Below are 17,800 nucleotides of genomic sequence, written 5' to 3'. Positions count from 1 at the left end.
TGACACTGAATTAATGTCACTGATATTTAGGATTGGCAAACGTTATACAGGAGATGTAGGGAAGGTAATGTCGCTGCCACCAGTAGCAAAAAAATTTGACTGAATGTCAAACGTTACACAAACGTTATACAGGAGATATAGCGCAGGTAATGTAACTGTCCGCAGCGGACACCGTCTACGGAAAAAGTACACTGGATGTCATAGATAACTTTAGGCTGCGCACACGTTACACAGAAGATGTAGCACCAAACAATTACAAGCTATTTAGCGCAGGTTGCCCTAATAAATATATTGCTGCCAGATACAACAATAGTCCTTAACCCTTTTAGGACCCGTGACGTAGCTAAATGGGTCATGGGTCCGCTCCCTAAACATGGCGCCTGCTCGCACGTGCAGCGGGAGCGTTGCCGCAGGGTTTATGCTGTTTTAAATAGCAGAGACCCATGGCACATGTATGCAATCAGCCATAAGGCTGATTGCATACATCTTACCCTTCAGATGCTGTGGTCAAATGTGCCCACGGCATCTGCACAGACCGGTACTGGAAGTCTCACGCTTCCGTTCTGGTAACAGTTTTCGCCGGCTGAGATCGGGGAATCTGTTACCTTGCGCTAAATGACTGAAGCGTCAAGCAGGCTTCAGAGTCAATTAGATGTATATATCAATACAGGCCACTAGGTGGCAACCTTGTATTGATATAGTGCAAATGAAGTCTTCAATGATGGCTATTTAGCCATCACTAAATACTATGGGCAATCAAATGTTATAATAATGCTAGTTATTGTCACCCAAGGTGACTTAAAAGGTTTTTACAAATACTACTACATAGTAAGCAACCGTAAATGGTGACATTAGAAAGTTCAAATTGTCCCGCAAAAAATAAGTCCTCATAAGGCTATGTAAATGGAAAAATAAAAAAGTTAGGACTATGGGAAGGCAGGAGTGAAAAATGAAAACGCAAAAATGGAAAATCCCAGGGTCCTTAAGGGGTTAAAAGGACGATTACACGCAATTTAGCGCAGGTTGCGCTAATAATTATATTGCTGCAAGATACAACAATAGTCCTTAAAAGGACTTTTGGTTCTCTAACAAGTTCCGGCCAGCTAATCACTGTAATACCAGTAGCCAACATAGCTACGGCATTACAGTGAATGGCAGTACTTACCTGCACGTTTATTGGTTGTGTAGCAGCCAACAAACCTCTGGGGAGGAGACTCGAGCATCGCGATGCTCGGCACATCGAGGTGTTCGAGTCTCCTCCCCGCACGTTTGGAGTAAAATTAGTGTTTGTCAGAGCATGCTCACCCAGCACTAATTATTAGTAAGGTCAAAGTGACAGTGACATATATGGCAATGGGCAAATGGATGGTACAGCAGTGAGTGGTAACAAACAGTATGCTTAAAAATGTACTGTGCCATCAGATTTTATTTTTAAGTTAAAACATGAATTTCAACTTATCACTTTTTGGTGGTCTTCTGACCTGTAAAACAGTGGCAGCCAATACTCATTACATTTCACTTATCAATTACTTATAGACCTATGTGTGCATAATTATAGTTGTGGACAGCTTGCACACTTAGACTGTGAACTGTAAGAAGGAGGGAAGATATGTATACCATGCATAGTATAGTGCCCATTTTTTTTTTTCACAACCATGAATATATTGTAAGTTTACTTTTAAGCATACTGATACAGTCAGGTCCACAAATATTGGGACATCGACACAATTTTAAAATGTTGGGCTATATACACCACCACAATGGATTTGAAATGAAACAAAGCACATCTTGTTCAACTGCAGAATGTCAGCTTTAATTTGAGGGTATTTACATCCAAATCGGGTGAACAGTGTAGGAATTACAACAGTTTGCATATGTGCCTCCCACTTGTGAAGGGACTAAAAGTAATGGGACAATTGGCGTCTCAATTGACTGTTCATAATTCCTACACCGTTCACCTGATTTGGATGTAAATATCCTCAAATTAAAGCTGACAGTCTGCAGTTAAAGCACATCTTGTATGTTTCATTTCAAATCCATTGTGGTGGTGTATAGAGCCAAAATTTTTAGAATTGTGTTGATGTCCCAATATTTATGGACCTGACTGTATGATATCAGATACAAGCTTAGCACATAAATACAGTGCCAGAACAAGATCACTACATAAATACGTACATAAATAAAGTATAGCACATAGATACATACCAGAGCTGAGCTTATAACATAACCGCACCAGAACCAAGCCAAGTACAAAAATACAACACCTGAACCAATTCTAGTATGTAAATCCAGCACTAGGACCAAGCTCATAAATCCAGCACCAGAACCCAAGCTCAGTATGTAAATACAGTCCAGAACCATTCCAATACCAGCACCAGATATCTCACTACACTGGACCGGAGTTTGATCCAGCACTGGATTAATCTCAGTACATACAGCACCAAAACCAAGCTCATAATATAAATACCAGCATCAGAACTGACGTAAATACAGTACCAGAACCAGGCTAATAACAGACATACAGCACTATAACCATGAACAGAACGAAGATCAATTGAAAAGTTGTTAACCCTTCTGTAAAAGTTTCTATTTAAAAAAATGGTAACGTATGATGAGATTTGTTTCAGAAACTAGAGCAGCACCATACATCATTGCTGCCTCACTGCCCGGCCGTGACTCATTTCTGCAGAGTATGCTTCAGCGTTTTGCTTTTGCAGCACATCACTACACTGTATGCTAATACAAAATCATCTACGTGTCACACACTGTGCTCCTGTATATTATATTTCTATATACACCATGACTCCTGAATATAATACTGCTGCACACACCATGCCCCCTACTATAATAATGCTACACAAACACACCATGCCCCCTAAATATAGTGGTAGGACATATATACCATGACTCCTGAATATAATACTGCTGCACACACCATGCCCCCTACTATAATAATGCTACACAAACACACCATGCCACCTAAATATAGTAGTAGGACATATATACCATGCCCTCTGAATATAATAGTGCTACACAGACTAGTAGTGCTACAAACACACCATGCCCCAATACAAGGTGACCCATGAAAAAGTAGCCCGCCTCCACTATCTCTGAATTAAACTGCCTAATAGTTAATCTTTCTTAGCTGTCGGTAGCAACCAATCAGAGCTCAGCTTTCATTTTTTTCAGTGCCCTGTAGGAACCGAAAGCTGAGCTCTGATTGGTGGCTATCTGCAGCTAAGACAGATTTTCTATTAGGCAGTTTGATTTGGACATATTGGAGGCAGGCTACTCTTGTAGGCCACCTTTTGAACAAGGCAGTAAAAATGCATCCCCTACGTTTCTTTCAGTGCTCTCCCTAAGCCTTGCAGCTCAGGGCAGAGGCCCAGTTTGCCATACTGTTTTTTTTTTTTTTTGTAAAACTAATTGAACGCTATTATTTATGGTGACAGCTGATGACTTCCTGAGGGACAGAAACCTTTTCCATCTGTCAGAAATACATTATGTTCCTCTCTGGCAATAATCATTATTGCTATACATGTAATGGGTATCACTAGAGGAGCATGTTTTATGCTAAAACGGACAGGATAGGGACAATGTCAATTGTAAACTTGATTTTTGCATGTGTATGCACATTTTTATTGCAACCTATTTAACACTGGGATCCAGATACTGGTAAAAGTCCGGTCGTGGCCTTAATGATTAGGCTAATGAAGAGCTCACCTTCTTGCTCCTTTTCTGGAATAAAAGAGCTCCCTTGACAATCAGAGAGCAGGTATAGTCTCTGATTGATGGAGGATTGATAACATGCATAGATGTCCATGTTATCCATTACCTGTGGATCATGTACAGTTAGACTCTCCTGTACTTGTATGTGCTTCTCTTTCTTTTCCTGGAGCCAGCCAACAGGTCCCCCCAGGTCCTGCTCTCTTCATCCACTTTGGTTGAAATCATAGACAGCTGAAGGGTGCTGCTTCAACCTGCTGTATCTCAGGCTGAAGAGCATCTAGAGATATGAGCTGTAGATCTCATATCGTATGATTAATGTAAAATATGAAAATCAGACATGATATAGTACATGACAATCTTTTTCTGTGAAAGCTATAACCCGTCCAATACCTCACATGGATCCAGAGCTCTCTCTATTCATAGCTCCAATTGCTCTGATAAATGTATTTCAAGCTGGCAGCTCTGGGAGCATGTCTTTTCTCAGAGGTCATGTTCTTTCTGCTGCAGCTCAGGGGATGTGTCCTTTCTCAGAGGCGTGTCCTTTTGCTGCAGCTCTCTCCCTATCACAGCTCAGGGGGTGTCTTCTTTCTGCTGCAGCTCTCTCCCTGTACCCACTACACACAGCATTTAACAGATGATAGAACAGGTGGCAGTTGATGGATGGAGGTGAGCATGTGTGTCCACCTCAGAGATGTTACTGAGGTGGATAGAGAAATAAAAGAAACAACAAACAGAAGGTGGAGCTACACATACAGATTGACTGAATAATTCAGTGACTGTATACAATTTTTAAATTACATGCAATTCTAAAAGTATTTAGATTCAGATGCTGGTTTTGGAAAATGTTGAATATTTTTTGTGGTACAACCCCTTCAACCTCTGAGCTGCTGACCATTTTAATTCCTTCTTTTATACGTATAAACAGTGTTTCTTACTTGTGTCCAGGAGATATGAGTACCTATAGGACATTCTCTGTATTAGTCTGTTCAGCTGCAAGTAACCTGTCACAGATTTTAGCTCTGAGCAGAAGCATTAGCACTCAGACATTGTGAGGAATGAACTGTTTCAGCCTATGTTCACACAGGCATTGTGGCTTCCGTTTTACAGCACTGTGTTAAATCCATTGTAGGACAGACATGAGTATCGTGTGTGAAGGTTCTCATTTATCCAGGTCATGGTATATCTGTAAGGAATAAATCAAGGCAACTGGACTTACTGTAGGTGTCTTGAAAACGTTTCACTCGTTCTTCCAACAAGCTTTCTCAATTCTGAGTGACTGTACAAGAATTCTCTGGGAATAAATATGTAACTGAATCAACATCTGGTAATTATACCCAGCATGGGGTCAGAGGTCATTATACCCAGCATGGGGTCAAAGGTGTTGATTCCATTATCCTAATTGTAGTCAGTAGGTGATAATGACCTCCCAGAAAAAGGTGTCAAGACAGCATTGTATGTGGCAGACAATAGATGTCTATCCGCCCTGCCTCTGTGTGTAAAAATGGAGAAGCCAAGCTTGAATAGAGGCGGGGGGGGGGGGGGGGGGGGGTTAGACATCTATTGTCTGCCACATACAATGCTGTCATGACACCTTTTTCTGGGAGGTCATTATCACCTACTGACTACAATTAGGATAATGGACCTTTGACCCCATGCTGGGTATAATTACTAGATGTTGATTCAGTTACATATTTATTCCCAGATAATTCTTGTACAGTCACTCAGAATTGAGAAAGCTCGTTGGAAGAACAAGTGAAACGTTTTCAAGAAATCTACAGTACGTCCAGTTGCCTTGATTTATTCTTTACAGATGGACATGAGTATTGCCTGATGGACTCTGTTGAATTATAAAGGGTTTTGTCAGATCTATCTATCTATCTATCTATCTATCTATCTATCTATCTATCTAATTATCTGTCTATCCATCTGTCTGTCTGTCTGTCTATCTAAATATATCTCCATCTGTCTGTCTATCTCTATTATCTTCTATTTTGTCATCTATCTAATGTATCCTGCCAGTACACTCTATAGTGATTGACTGAGTTTTCTAATACATATTACACTTATCAGACGAGAGAAGAGAGACTATTGCAATAACAGAAATTCAATTTATGTAGGTGTTTGTTGTGTTATGCTTTCATAGCCCAAGGTTGTGTATAAAGTGATGCATAATGGTATTTTAGTATTCTCAATTTCTAATTTACCTATTCATTCTTGACATTTTCTAAAGCTGGATATTTTGTATATGCTAATTATAGCTGATATTATTCTGGTTAAACATAGCAAACTATATATTCTCTTCCTTTCTATATGGTAATATGGACCGTTAAAAGGTCTCCATACCAACAACATAGCCTAATAAAGCAAGTTTCCAATGTGGCTCAAAAAATTGGGGTCTCAAGTAGGAGAACCCCATTAAAGCTTTCTTGTGCCTGATGGGAGAATCCATTAAGTTCCCATAGCAAATGTCAGTTTGAAAGAGCTGGCACATTTACACATTGAGATGCACAATGCAATGGTTCTCTGGGAATTAAGACGATAAAATTATTGAAAATACTTAAATATTACTTTATTATAAATACATTCCCAAATACCCTTTATTATTTATAAGGGCTCGTTTGGTCTGGCAAGCAATCATCAGGAGGAATAAAATGAGGACTGTCCTATTAGTACACACAAAACCTGTCACCTGTCCTAATCACACAAGAGGACAAGTTACTTCACAGCACTGAGGTAAAGAGCTGCCTCATCCTCCTCTCTGCTCTACTTGTCAGGGATTATGATCTTGAATACAGATGATAAGATCTTCAGCTGAATATCTGTAAGATTGGAGTTCATGAGGAGATATAAAGTACAGAGAAGAGGTGGGGATGTGGATAATGAGCAGCAGCACTTGTATGCAATCCCCATTACCACAGCCTCATGCTGCCACAGTCTGTTCTGTCCATCCTCTCTTTACTTCAGCTGTCTCCTCGTGAACTTCATTCCTACAGATATTCAGCTGAAGCCTTCCAGCTGTATGGAGCCACAATACAGTATTATGATACTACTATATAATACTTCTGTTGTGTCCTGCTTCATCTCCAGATGAGTCTGATTTTGCCTTAAAACAACACAGGTTTTATCCGCCGATTCCTAGAAATCTGGCATAAAAAGCATGCCAAGCTCCCATCAATGCCATATTTTGATGGTGTTCTCCTCTAGAAGTATTTCTTCTAGCCGAGAGACTATCTCCCACATGCAGCACAGCACCCTACAGAGCACCACATATGGATACAATGCTTGTAAAATATTCTTTGTAAGATGAAAAATGTAAAATGATGTAGTGTTTCAGCTGTATTTTTTTTTTTTTCAGCGTCCCCCAGACAATGCATTGAACTTCATTTTGATGAAAAGTATGCCATAGAGTCGTCTTGGGAATGTAAATTTGACCATATCGAGGTACGAGATGGACCTTTTGGCTTTTCACCAATTATTGGACGCTACTGTGGACAACAAAGCCCTCCTTTTATAAAATCAAGTGGAAGATTCTTATGGATTAAATTTTTTGCTGATGGTGAACTAGAATCTCTTGGGTTTTCTGCACAATATAATTTTACACCAGGTGAGTTACATAAACTTTTATGAATCATAATTTCAATATGAATTTTGTATTTTAATTTTTGGCCACCTTGAAATAAGCTGTTTATTTAAGCTTCAATGTTAAGCCATGCTGTGCATTTGAGTAGGATGTGTATTAAGGGTATGTGCCGACGTTTGATTGTCTAAGCATTTTTTTGTAATTCCAATTGCAGCAAATTTGTTACAGAAATTTCCGACTACAAATGTTTTCCATACATCTTAGGCTGGTTTCACATTTGGCTATGCTCTCTGGCAGAGAACAGTCTGCCGGGGTTCTCCTGATCCAGCATTGCCAGATGTTAGGGAATTTGCACCGCCACCATTGACTATAATGGGGTTAAGCTCAGATTCGTCCACAATCCGCAAATATTCTGGGATTTGGCCAGACAAAAAACACTGCACGCAGTGGTTTTTGTCTGGCCAATGCCAGGCATTCCATGTCGGAATAGCCTGCCAGAGAGCACAGTCGCACGGGTCAAAGAATCCTTAGGGTGGGTTCACATCATGTTTTTGCCCTACACATTTGAAAAAATAAGATGTATGGCATCCGTTAGAGACATCCTTTTAATAAATATGTTATTTGTGTATGTTAAACACGTGATGTGGACCCAGCCTTAATAGGGTTGTTTCTGCAGCACGTGCACAGATTTTTACAAACCCTATTCGATTCCAGCAACAAATCCTTGCTATCCATTTTCCACTTGGTTTCTGTTAGCATTTGTAGCATTTTGCTATACAGTCCATTTCTGTTACAGGTTTTTTTTTTACTTTTTAAAAGAATTTTCCAGGAGTAAAATATGAAGGAACTATCATCAGGATAGATCATCTATATGAGATAAGTGGGGGTCTGACACACAGCGCCCCCACCGACCAGCTTTTTGAAAAGGTCGTGGCACTCAGTTGAGCACTGTGGCCTCTTCCTAGGCCAGTGACATCACGTTTAAAGGGAACCTGTCACCAGGATTTTGGGCATAGAGCTGAGGACATGGGTTGCTAGATGGCCACTAGAACATCCGCAATATCCAGTCCCCATAGCTTTCTGTGCTTTTATTGTTTAAAAAAAACGATTTGATACATATGCAAATTAACATAAAAGAGTCATATCTTACTTGTGTGACCAGAGAAGAGTCATATTTTTAAGCTGTGACTCATCTCAGGTTAATTTGCATATGTATCAAATCGGTTTTTATACACAATAAAAGCACACAGAGCTATGGGGACTGGGTATTGCAGATGTGATAGCGGCCATCTAGCAACCCATGTCCTCAGCTCTATAACCAAAATCCCGGTGACAGGTTCCCTTTAAAATCTGCCACATAATTAGAACTGTAGCATGCTACACTTTCCAGGTTTTAAAGGGTATTTTTCAGCAGATTTGTATCTATGAAACTGGCTGACCTGTTGCATGTGCTGTTGGCGTTGCCGTTACACCTAGAGACTCTGCTCTCTCTGCAACTGCCACGCCTTCTGAAATTTGATTGACAGGGCCTGGCAGTAAAAAAATATTCATGCTTGGCCTTGTCAAAGTGGAGAGGGTGTGACAGTTGCAGAGAGAGCTGAGCCTCTAAGTGTAATGGCAACGCCCTCGTTGCTCCTAGAGGCTCATTTGCATATATTAAAGCATCAGTTTTCTCAGCAATCAGGGCACATATGAACATGGGACCAACACAGATGTCTTCAGCTGCCAAGTGCACATGTAACAGGTCAGCCAGTTTCATAGGTACAAATCTGCTGACAGATGCCATTTAAGCTATATCTCCTATTATCATATAGATGTGACCACCTTTATACCTTTTACCTGGTCACCTCGTGCCGCACATTTAATATCTGTATTTATGTGATAACTTATGAGGATACAAAGCCTTTTTTTTTTTAAATAAAATATTGTTTCGCTCTATTATACAGTTTATAGTGAGAGATAAAAATCTGTTAACACATATCACAATGAAAAATTATTTACATAGCCGGCTGCAGCAGAGAACTGAACATTAGGCCAAAATAGCAAGAAATTTGTAATTGAAAAGCCTTTTTAGCCATAACTAGAGTTGAGCGAACACCTGGATGTTCGGGTTCGAGAAGTTCGGCCGAACATCCCGGAAATGTTCGGGTTCGGGATCCGAACCCGATCCGAACTTCGTCCCGAACCCGAACCCCATTGAAGTCAATGGGGACCCGAACTTTTCGGCACTAAAAAGGCTGTAAAACAGCCCAGGAAAGAGCTAGAGGGCTGCAAAAGGCAGCAACATGTAGGTAAATCCCCTGCAAACAAATGTGGATAGGGAAATGAATTAAAATAAAAATTAAATAAATAAAAATTAACCAAAATCAATTGGAGAGAGGTTCCATAGCAGAGAATCTGGCTTCCCGTCACCCACCACTGGAACAGTCCATTCTCAGATATTTAGGCCCCGGCACCCAGGCAGAGGAGAGAGGTCCCGTAACAGAGAATCTGTCTTCATGTCAGCAGAGAATTAGTCTGCATGTCATAGCAGAGAATGAGGCTTCACGTCAGCCACCACTGCAACAGTCCATTGGCATATATTTAGGCCCAGCACCCAGGCAGAGGAGGGAGGTCCCGTAACAGAGAATCTGTCTTCATGTCAGCAGAGAATTAGTCTGCATGTCATAGCAGAGAATGAGGCTTCACGTCAGCCACCACTGCAACAGTCCATTGGCATATATTTAGGCCCAGCACACACACAGGCAGAGGAGAGAGGTCCCGTAACAGAGAATCTGGCTTCATGTCAGCAGAGAATCAGTCTGCATGTCATAGCAGAGAATGAGGCTTCACGTCAGCCACCACTGCAACAGTCCATTGGCATATATTTAGGCCCAGCACACACACAGGCAGAGGAGAGAGGTCCCGTAACAGAGAATCTGGCTTCATGTCAGCAGAGAATCAGTCTGCATGTCATAGCAGAGAATGAGGCTTCACGTCAGCCACCACTGCAACAGTCCATTGGCATATATTTAGGCCCAGCACACACACAGGCAGAGGAGAGAGGTCCCGTAACAGAGAATCTGGCTTCATGACAGCAGAGAATCAGTCTGCATGTCATAGCAGAGAATGAGGCTTCACGTCACCCACCACTGCAACAGTCCATTGGCATATATTTAGGCCTAGCACACAGGCAGAGCAGAGAGGTCCCGTAACAGACAATCTGGCTTCATGTCAGCAGAGAATCAGTCTGCATGTCATAGCAGAGAATGAGGCTTCACGTCACCCACCACTGCAACAGTCCATTGGCATATATTTAGGCCTAGCACACAGGCAGAGCAGAGAGGTCCCGTAACAGACGATCTGGCTTCATGTCAGCAGAGAATCAGTCTGCATGTCATAGCAGAGAATCAGGCTTCACGTCAGCCACCACTGCAACAGTCCATGGTCATAAATTTAGGCCCAGCACCCAGGCAGAGGAGAGAGGTCCCGTAACAGACAATCTGGCTTCATGTCAGCAGAGAATTAGTCTGCATGTCATAGCAGAGAATCAGGCTTCATGTCAGCCACCACTGCAACAGTCCATTGGCATATATTTAGGCCTAGCACACAGGCAGAGGAGAGGTTCATTCAACTTTGGGTAGCATCGCAATATAATGGTAAAATGAAAATAAAAATAGGATTGAATGAGGAAGTGCCCTGGAGTCCAATAATATATGGTTATGGGGAGGTAGTTAATGTCTAATCTGGACAAGGGACGGACAGGTCCTGTGGGATCCATGCCTGGTTCATTTTTATGAACGTCAGCTTGTCCACATTGGCTGTAGACAGGCGGCTGCGTTTGTCTGTAATGACGCCCCCTGCCGTGCTGAATACACGTTCAGACAAAACGCTGGCTGCCGGGCAGGCCAGCACCTCCAAGGCATAAAAGGCTAGCTCTGGCCACGTGGACAATTTAGAGACCCAGAAGTTGAATGGGGCCGAACCATCAGTCAGTACGTGGAGGGGTGTGCACACGTACTGTTCCACCATGTTAGTGAAATGTTGCCTCCTGCTAACACGTTGCGTATCAGGTGGTGGTGCAGTTAGCTGTGGCGTGTTGACAAAAGTTTTCCACATCTCTGCCATGCTAACCCTGCCCTCAGAGGAGCTGGCCGTGACACAGCTGCCTTGGCGACCTCTTGCTCCTCCTCTGCCTTGGCCTTGGGCTTCCACTTGTTCCCCTGTGACATTTGGGAATGCTCTCAGTAGCGCGTCTACCAACGTGCGCTTGTACTCGCGCATCTTCCTATCACGCTCCAGTGCAGGAAGTAAGGTGGGCACATTGTCTTTGTAGCGTGGATCCAGCAGGGTGGCAACCCAGTAGTCCGCACAGGTTAAAATGTGGGCAACTCTGCTGTCGTTGCGCAGGCACTGCAGCATGTAGTCGCTCATGTGTGCCAGGCTGCCCAGGGGTAAGGACAAGCTGTCCTCTGTGGGAGGCGTATCGTCATCGTCCTGCCTTTCCCCCCAGCCACGCACCAGTGATGGACCCGAGCTGCGTTGGGTGCCACCCCGCTGTGACCATGCTTCATCCTCATCCTCCTCCACCTCCTCCTCATCCTCGTCCTCCTCGTCCTCCAGTAGTGGGCCCTGGCTGGCCACATTTGTACCTGGCCTCTGCTGTTGCAAAAAACCTCCCTCTGAGTCACTTCGAAGAGACTGGCCTGAAAGTGCTAAAAATGACCCCTCTTCCTCATCCTCCTCCTCCTCCTCCTGGGCCACCTCCTGTTCCATCATCGCCCTAAGTGTTTTCTCAAGGAGACATAGAAGTGGTATTGTAACGCTGATAACGGTGTCATCGCCACTGGCCATGTTGGTGGAGTACTCGAAACAGCGCAACAGGGCACACAGGTCTCGCATGGAGGCCCAGTCATTGGTGGTGAAGTGGTGCTGTTCTGTAGTGCGACTGACCCGTGCGTGCTGCAGCTGAAACTCCACTATGGCCTGCTGCTGCTCGCACAGTCTGTCCAGCATGTGCAAGGTGGAGTTCCACCTGGTGGGCACGTCGCATATGAGGCGGTGAGCGGGAAGGCCGAAGTTACGCTGTAGCGCAGACAGGCGAGCAGCGGCAGGATGTGAACGCCGGAAGCGCGAACAGACGGCCCGCACTTTATGCAGCAGCTCTGACATGTCGGGGTAGTTGTGAATGAACTTCTGCACCACCAAATTCAGCACATGCGCCAAGCAAGGGATGTGCGTCAAATTGGCTAGTCCCAGAGCTGCAACGAGATTTCGCCCATTATCACACACCACCAGGCCGGGCTTGAGGCTCACCGGCAGCAACCACTCGTCGGTCTGTTGTTCAATACCCCGCCACAACTCCTGTGCGGTGTGGGGCCTGTCCCCCAAACATATGAGTTTCAGAATGGCCTGCTGACGTTTACCCCGGGCTGTGCTGAAGTTGGTGGTGAAGGTGTGTGGCTGACTGGATGAGCAGGTGGAAGAAGAGGAGGAGGAAGCCGAGAAGGAGGAGGTGGCAACAGGAGGCAAAGAATGTTGCCCTGCGATCCTTGGCGGCGGCAGGACGTGCGCCAAACAGCTCTCCGCCTGGGGCCCAGCTGCCACTACATTTACCCAGTGTGCAGTTAGGGAGATATAGCGTCCCTGGCCGTGCTTACTGGTCCACGTATCTGTGGTTAGGTGGACCTTGCTACAGATGGCGTTGCGCAGTGCACACTTGATTTTATCGGATACTTGGTTGTGCAGGGAAGGCACGGCTCTCTTGGAGAAGTAGTGCCGGCTGGGAACAACATACTGTGGGACAGCAAGCGACATGAGCTGTTTGAAGCTGTCTGTGTCCACCAGCCTAAATGACAGCATTTCATAGGCCAGTAGTTTAGAAATGCTGGCATTCAGGGCCAGGGATCGAGGGTGGCTAGGTGGGAATTTACGCTTTCTATCAAATGTTTGTGAGATGGAGAGCTGAACGCTGGCGTGTGACATGGTTGAGACGCTTGGTGACGGAGGTGGTGGTGGTGGTGTTGGTGGTACATCCCCTGTTTGCTGGGCGGCAGGTGCCAACGTTCCTCCAGAGGCGGAGGAAGAGGCCGAGGCGGCAGCAGCAGAATAGGCCGAGGCGGCAGCAGCAGAAGAGGTAGCAGGGGGAGCCTGAGTGACTTCCTTGGTTTTAAGGTGTTTACTCCACTGCAGTTCATGCTTTGCATGCAGGTGCCTGGTCATGCAGGTTGTGCTCAGGTTCAGAACGTTAATGCCTCGCTTCAGGCTCTGATGGCACAGCGTGCAAACCACTCGGGTCTTGTCGTCAGCACATTGTTTGAAGAAGTGCCATGCCAGGGAACTCCTTGAAGCTGCCTTTGGGGTGCTCGGTCCCAGATGGCGGCGGTCAGTAGCAGGCGGAGTCTCTTGGCGGCGGGTGTTCTGCTTTTGCCCACTGCTCCCTCTTTTGCTACGCTGTTGGCTCGGTCTCACCACTGCCTCTTCCTCCGAACTGTGAAAGTCAGTGGCACGACCTTCATTCCATGTGGGGTCTAGGACCTCATCGTCCCCTGCATCGTCTTCCACCCAGTCTTGATCCCTGACCTCCTGTTCAGTCTGCACACTGCAGAAAGACGCAGCAGTTGGCACCTGTGTTTCGTCATCATCAGAGACATGCTGAGGTGGTATTCCCATGTCCTCATCATCAGGAAACATAAGTGGTTGTGCGTCAGTGCATTCTATGTCTTTCACCGCTGGGGAAGGGCTAGGTGGATGCCCTTGGGAAACCCTGCCAGCGGAGTCTTCAAACAGCATAAGAGACTGCTGCATAACTTGAGGCTGAGACAGTTTCCCTGGTATGCATGGGGGTGATGTGACAGACTGATGGGGTTGGTTTTCAGGCGCCATCTGTGCGCTTTCTGCAGAAGACTGGGTGGGAGATAATGTGAACGTGCTGGATCCACTGTCGGCCACCCAATTGACTAATGCCTGTACCTGCTCAGGCCTTACCATCCTTAGAACGGCATTGGGCCCCACCATATATCGCTGTAAATTCTGGCGGCTACTGGGACCTGAGGTAGTTGGTACACTAGGACGTGTGGATGTGGCAGAACGGCCACGTCCTCTCCCAGCACCAGAGGGTCCACTAACACCACCACGACCATGTCCACGTCCGCGTCCCTTACTAGATGTTTTTCTCATTGTTATGGTTCACCACAACAACAAATATATTATTTGGCCCAATGTATTGTATTCAAATTCAGCGGGATATAAATTTGAGGCCTAGTATTTAGGCGCTGGGTGACCGGTATGGATTTAGTGACAGAATTAGACTTGGAAATGCACAGAAGCGTGTGTGTGAAGTTATTCTGAATGACCCTATGTGCACCTTCAATATTATATACCCTTTTAGGGATAGATTTCAAATAGCTCTGATATAGCAGAAACCACTAAATTATGAAATTGCTAAATTGGGAATTGTACTTCAACCCAGAACAAAAAATGTGCTTTGACGGACACTAAATATCTTGCCCAGCAACAACAGTACAGCGGTGGGTAACGAGAGATTTAGAGGGATTTAAATTTGAGGCCTAGTATTTAGGCGCTGGGTCACCGGTATGGATTTAGTGACAGAATTAGACTTGGAAATGCACAGAAGCGTGTGTGTGAAGTTATTCTGAATGACCCTATGTGCACCTTCAATATTATATACCCTTTTAGGGATAGATTTCAAATAGCTCTGATATAGCAGAAACCACTAAATTATGAAATTGCTAAATTGGGAATTGTACTTCAACCCAGAACAAAAAATGTGCTTTGACGGACACTAAATATCTTGCCCAGCAACAACAGTACAGCGGTGGGTAACGAGAGATTTAGAGGGATTTAAATTTGAGGCCTAGTATTTAGGCGCTGGGTGACAGGTATGGGTTTAGTGACAGAATTAGACTTGAAAATACACAGTAGCGGGTGTGTGTGAAGTTATTCTGAATGACCCAATGTGCACCTTCAATATTATATACCCTTTTTGGGATAGATTTCAAATAGCTCTGATATAGCAGGAACCACTAAATTATGAAATTGCTAAATTGGGAATTGTACTTCAACCCAGAACAAAAAATGTGCTTTGACGGACACTAAATATCTTGCCCAGCAACAACAGTACAGCGGTGGGTAACGAGAGATTTAGAGGGATTTAAATTTGAGGCCTAGTATTTAGGCGCTGGGTCACCGGTATGGATTTAGTGACAGAATTAGACTTGGAAATGCACAGAAGCGTGTGTGTGAAGTTATTCTGAATGACCCTATGTGCACCTTCAATATTATATACCCTTTTAGGGATAGATTTCAAATAGCTCTGATATAGCAGAAACCACTAAATTATGAAATTGCTAAATTGGGAATTGTACTTCAACCCAGAACAAAAAATGTGCTTTGACGGACACTAAATATCTTGCCCAGCAACAACAGTACAGCGGTGGGTAACGAGAGATTTAGAGGGATTTAAATTTGAGGCCTAGTATTTAGGCGCTGGGTCACCGGTATGGATTTAGTGACAGAATTAGACTTGGAAATGCACAGAAGCGTGTGTGTGAAGTTATTCTGAATGACCCTATGTGCACCTTCAATATTATATACCCTTTTAGGGATAGATTTCAAATAGCTCTGATATAGCAGAAACCACTAAATTATGAAATTGCTAAATTGGGAATTGTACTTCAACCCAGAACAAAAAATGTGCTTTGACGGACACTAAATATCTTGCCCAGCAACAACAGTACAGCGGTGGGTAACGAGAGATTTAGAGGGAATTAAATTTGAGGCCTAGTATTTAGGCGCTGGGTCACCGGTATGGATTTAGTGACAGAATTAGACTTGGAAATGCACAGAAGCGTGTGTGTGAAGTTATTCTGAATGACCCTATGTGCACCTTCAATATTATATACCCTTTTTGGGATAGATTTCAAATAGCTCTGATATAGCAGGAACCACTAAATTATGAAATTGCTAAATTGGGAATTGTACTTCAACCCAGAACAAAAAATGTGCTTTGACGGGCACTAAATAACTTTCCCAGCTACAACAGGACAACGGTAACGAGAGATTTAGAGGGATTTAAATTTGAGGCCTAGTATTTAGGCGCTGGGTGACAGGTATGGGTTTAGTGACAGAATTAGACTTGGAAATACACAGTAGCGGGTGTGTGTGAAGTTATTCTGAATGACCCTATGTGCACCTTCAATATTATATACCCTTTTAGGGATAGATTTCAAATAGCTCTGATATAGCAGAAACCACTAAATTATGAAATTGCTAAATTGGGAATTGTACTTCAACCCAGAACAAAAAATGTGCTTTGACGGACACTAAATATCTTGCCCAGCAACAACAGTACACCGGTGGGTAACGAGAGATTTAGAGGGAATTAAATTTGAGGCCTAGTATTTAGGCGCTGGGTCACCGGTATGGATTTAGTGACAGAATTAGACTTGGAAATACACAGTAGCGGGTGTGTGTGAAGTTATTCTGAATGACCCTATGTGCACCTTCAATATTATATACCCTTTTAGGGATAGATTTCAAATAGCTCTGATATAGCAGAAACCACTAAATTATGAAATTGCTAAATTGGGAATTGTACTTCAACCCAGAACAAAAAATGTGCTTTGACGGACACTAAATATCTTGCCCAGCAACAACAGTACAGCGGTGGGTAACGAGAGATTTAGAGGGAATTAAATTTGAGGCCTAGTATTTAGGCGCTGGGTCACCGGTATGGATTTAGTGACAGAATTAGACTTGGAAATACACAGTAGCGGGTGTGTGTGAAGTTACTCTGAATGACCCTATGTGCACCTTCAATATTATATACCCTTTTTGGGATAGATTTCAAAGAGCTCTGATATAGCAGGAACCACTAAATTATGAAATTGCTAAATTGAGAATTGTATTTCAACCCAGAACAAGAAATGTGCTTGAACGGACACTAAATAACTCGCCCAGCTACAGCACTAGGGACAGATTTAGCTGGATATAAATTTGAGGCCTAGTATTTAGGCGCTGGGTGACAGGTATGGGTTTAGTGACAGAATTAGACTTGGAAATACACAGTAGCGGGTGTGTGTGAAGTTATTCTGAATGACCCTATGTGCACCTTCAATATTATATACCCTTTTAGGGATAGATTTCAAATAGCTCTGATATAGCAGAAACCACTAAATTATGAAATTGCTAAATTGGGAATTGTACTTCAACCCAGAACAAAAAATGTGCTTTGACGGACACTAAATATCTTGCCCAGCAACAACAGTACAGCGGTGGGTAACGAGAGATTTAGAGGGAATTAAATTTGAGGCCTAGTATTTAGGCGCTGGGTCACCGGTATGGATTTAGTGACAGAATTAGACTTGGAAATACACAGTAGCGGGTGTGTGTGAAGTTATTCTGAATGACCCTATGTGCACCTTCAATATTATATACCCTTTTTGGGATAGATTTCAAATAGCTCTGATATAGCAGGAACCACTAAATTAT

At 43.6% G+C, this 17,800-nt stretch overlaps 1 protein-coding gene across 1 annotated transcript in view; it reads left to right on the top strand.

The window, feature by feature from the left end:
- The window catches only part of NETO1 (neuropilin and tolloid like 1), a 228,309-nt gene that overhangs the window by 30,974 nt on the left and 179,535 nt on the right, over window positions 1-17,800 (top strand). The window contains exon 4 of the mRNA XM_044294979.1: window positions 7,085-7,333. Coding sequence (XP_044150914.1) covers window positions 7,085-7,333 — 249 coding nt within the window. The remainder of the gene's footprint in view (window positions 1-7,084; window positions 7,334-17,800) is intronic.

This window comes from Bufo gargarizans, chromosome 5 (genome assembly GCF_014858855.1).
Source record: "Bufo gargarizans isolate SCDJY-AF-19 chromosome 5, ASM1485885v1, whole genome shotgun sequence".
Taxonomy (NCBI): Eukaryota; Metazoa; Chordata; class Amphibia; order Anura; family Bufonidae; genus Bufo; species Bufo gargarizans.
The sequence above is the reverse complement of the archived record's forward strand: the minus strand, read 5'-3'. Positions and strand labels throughout refer to the sequence as shown.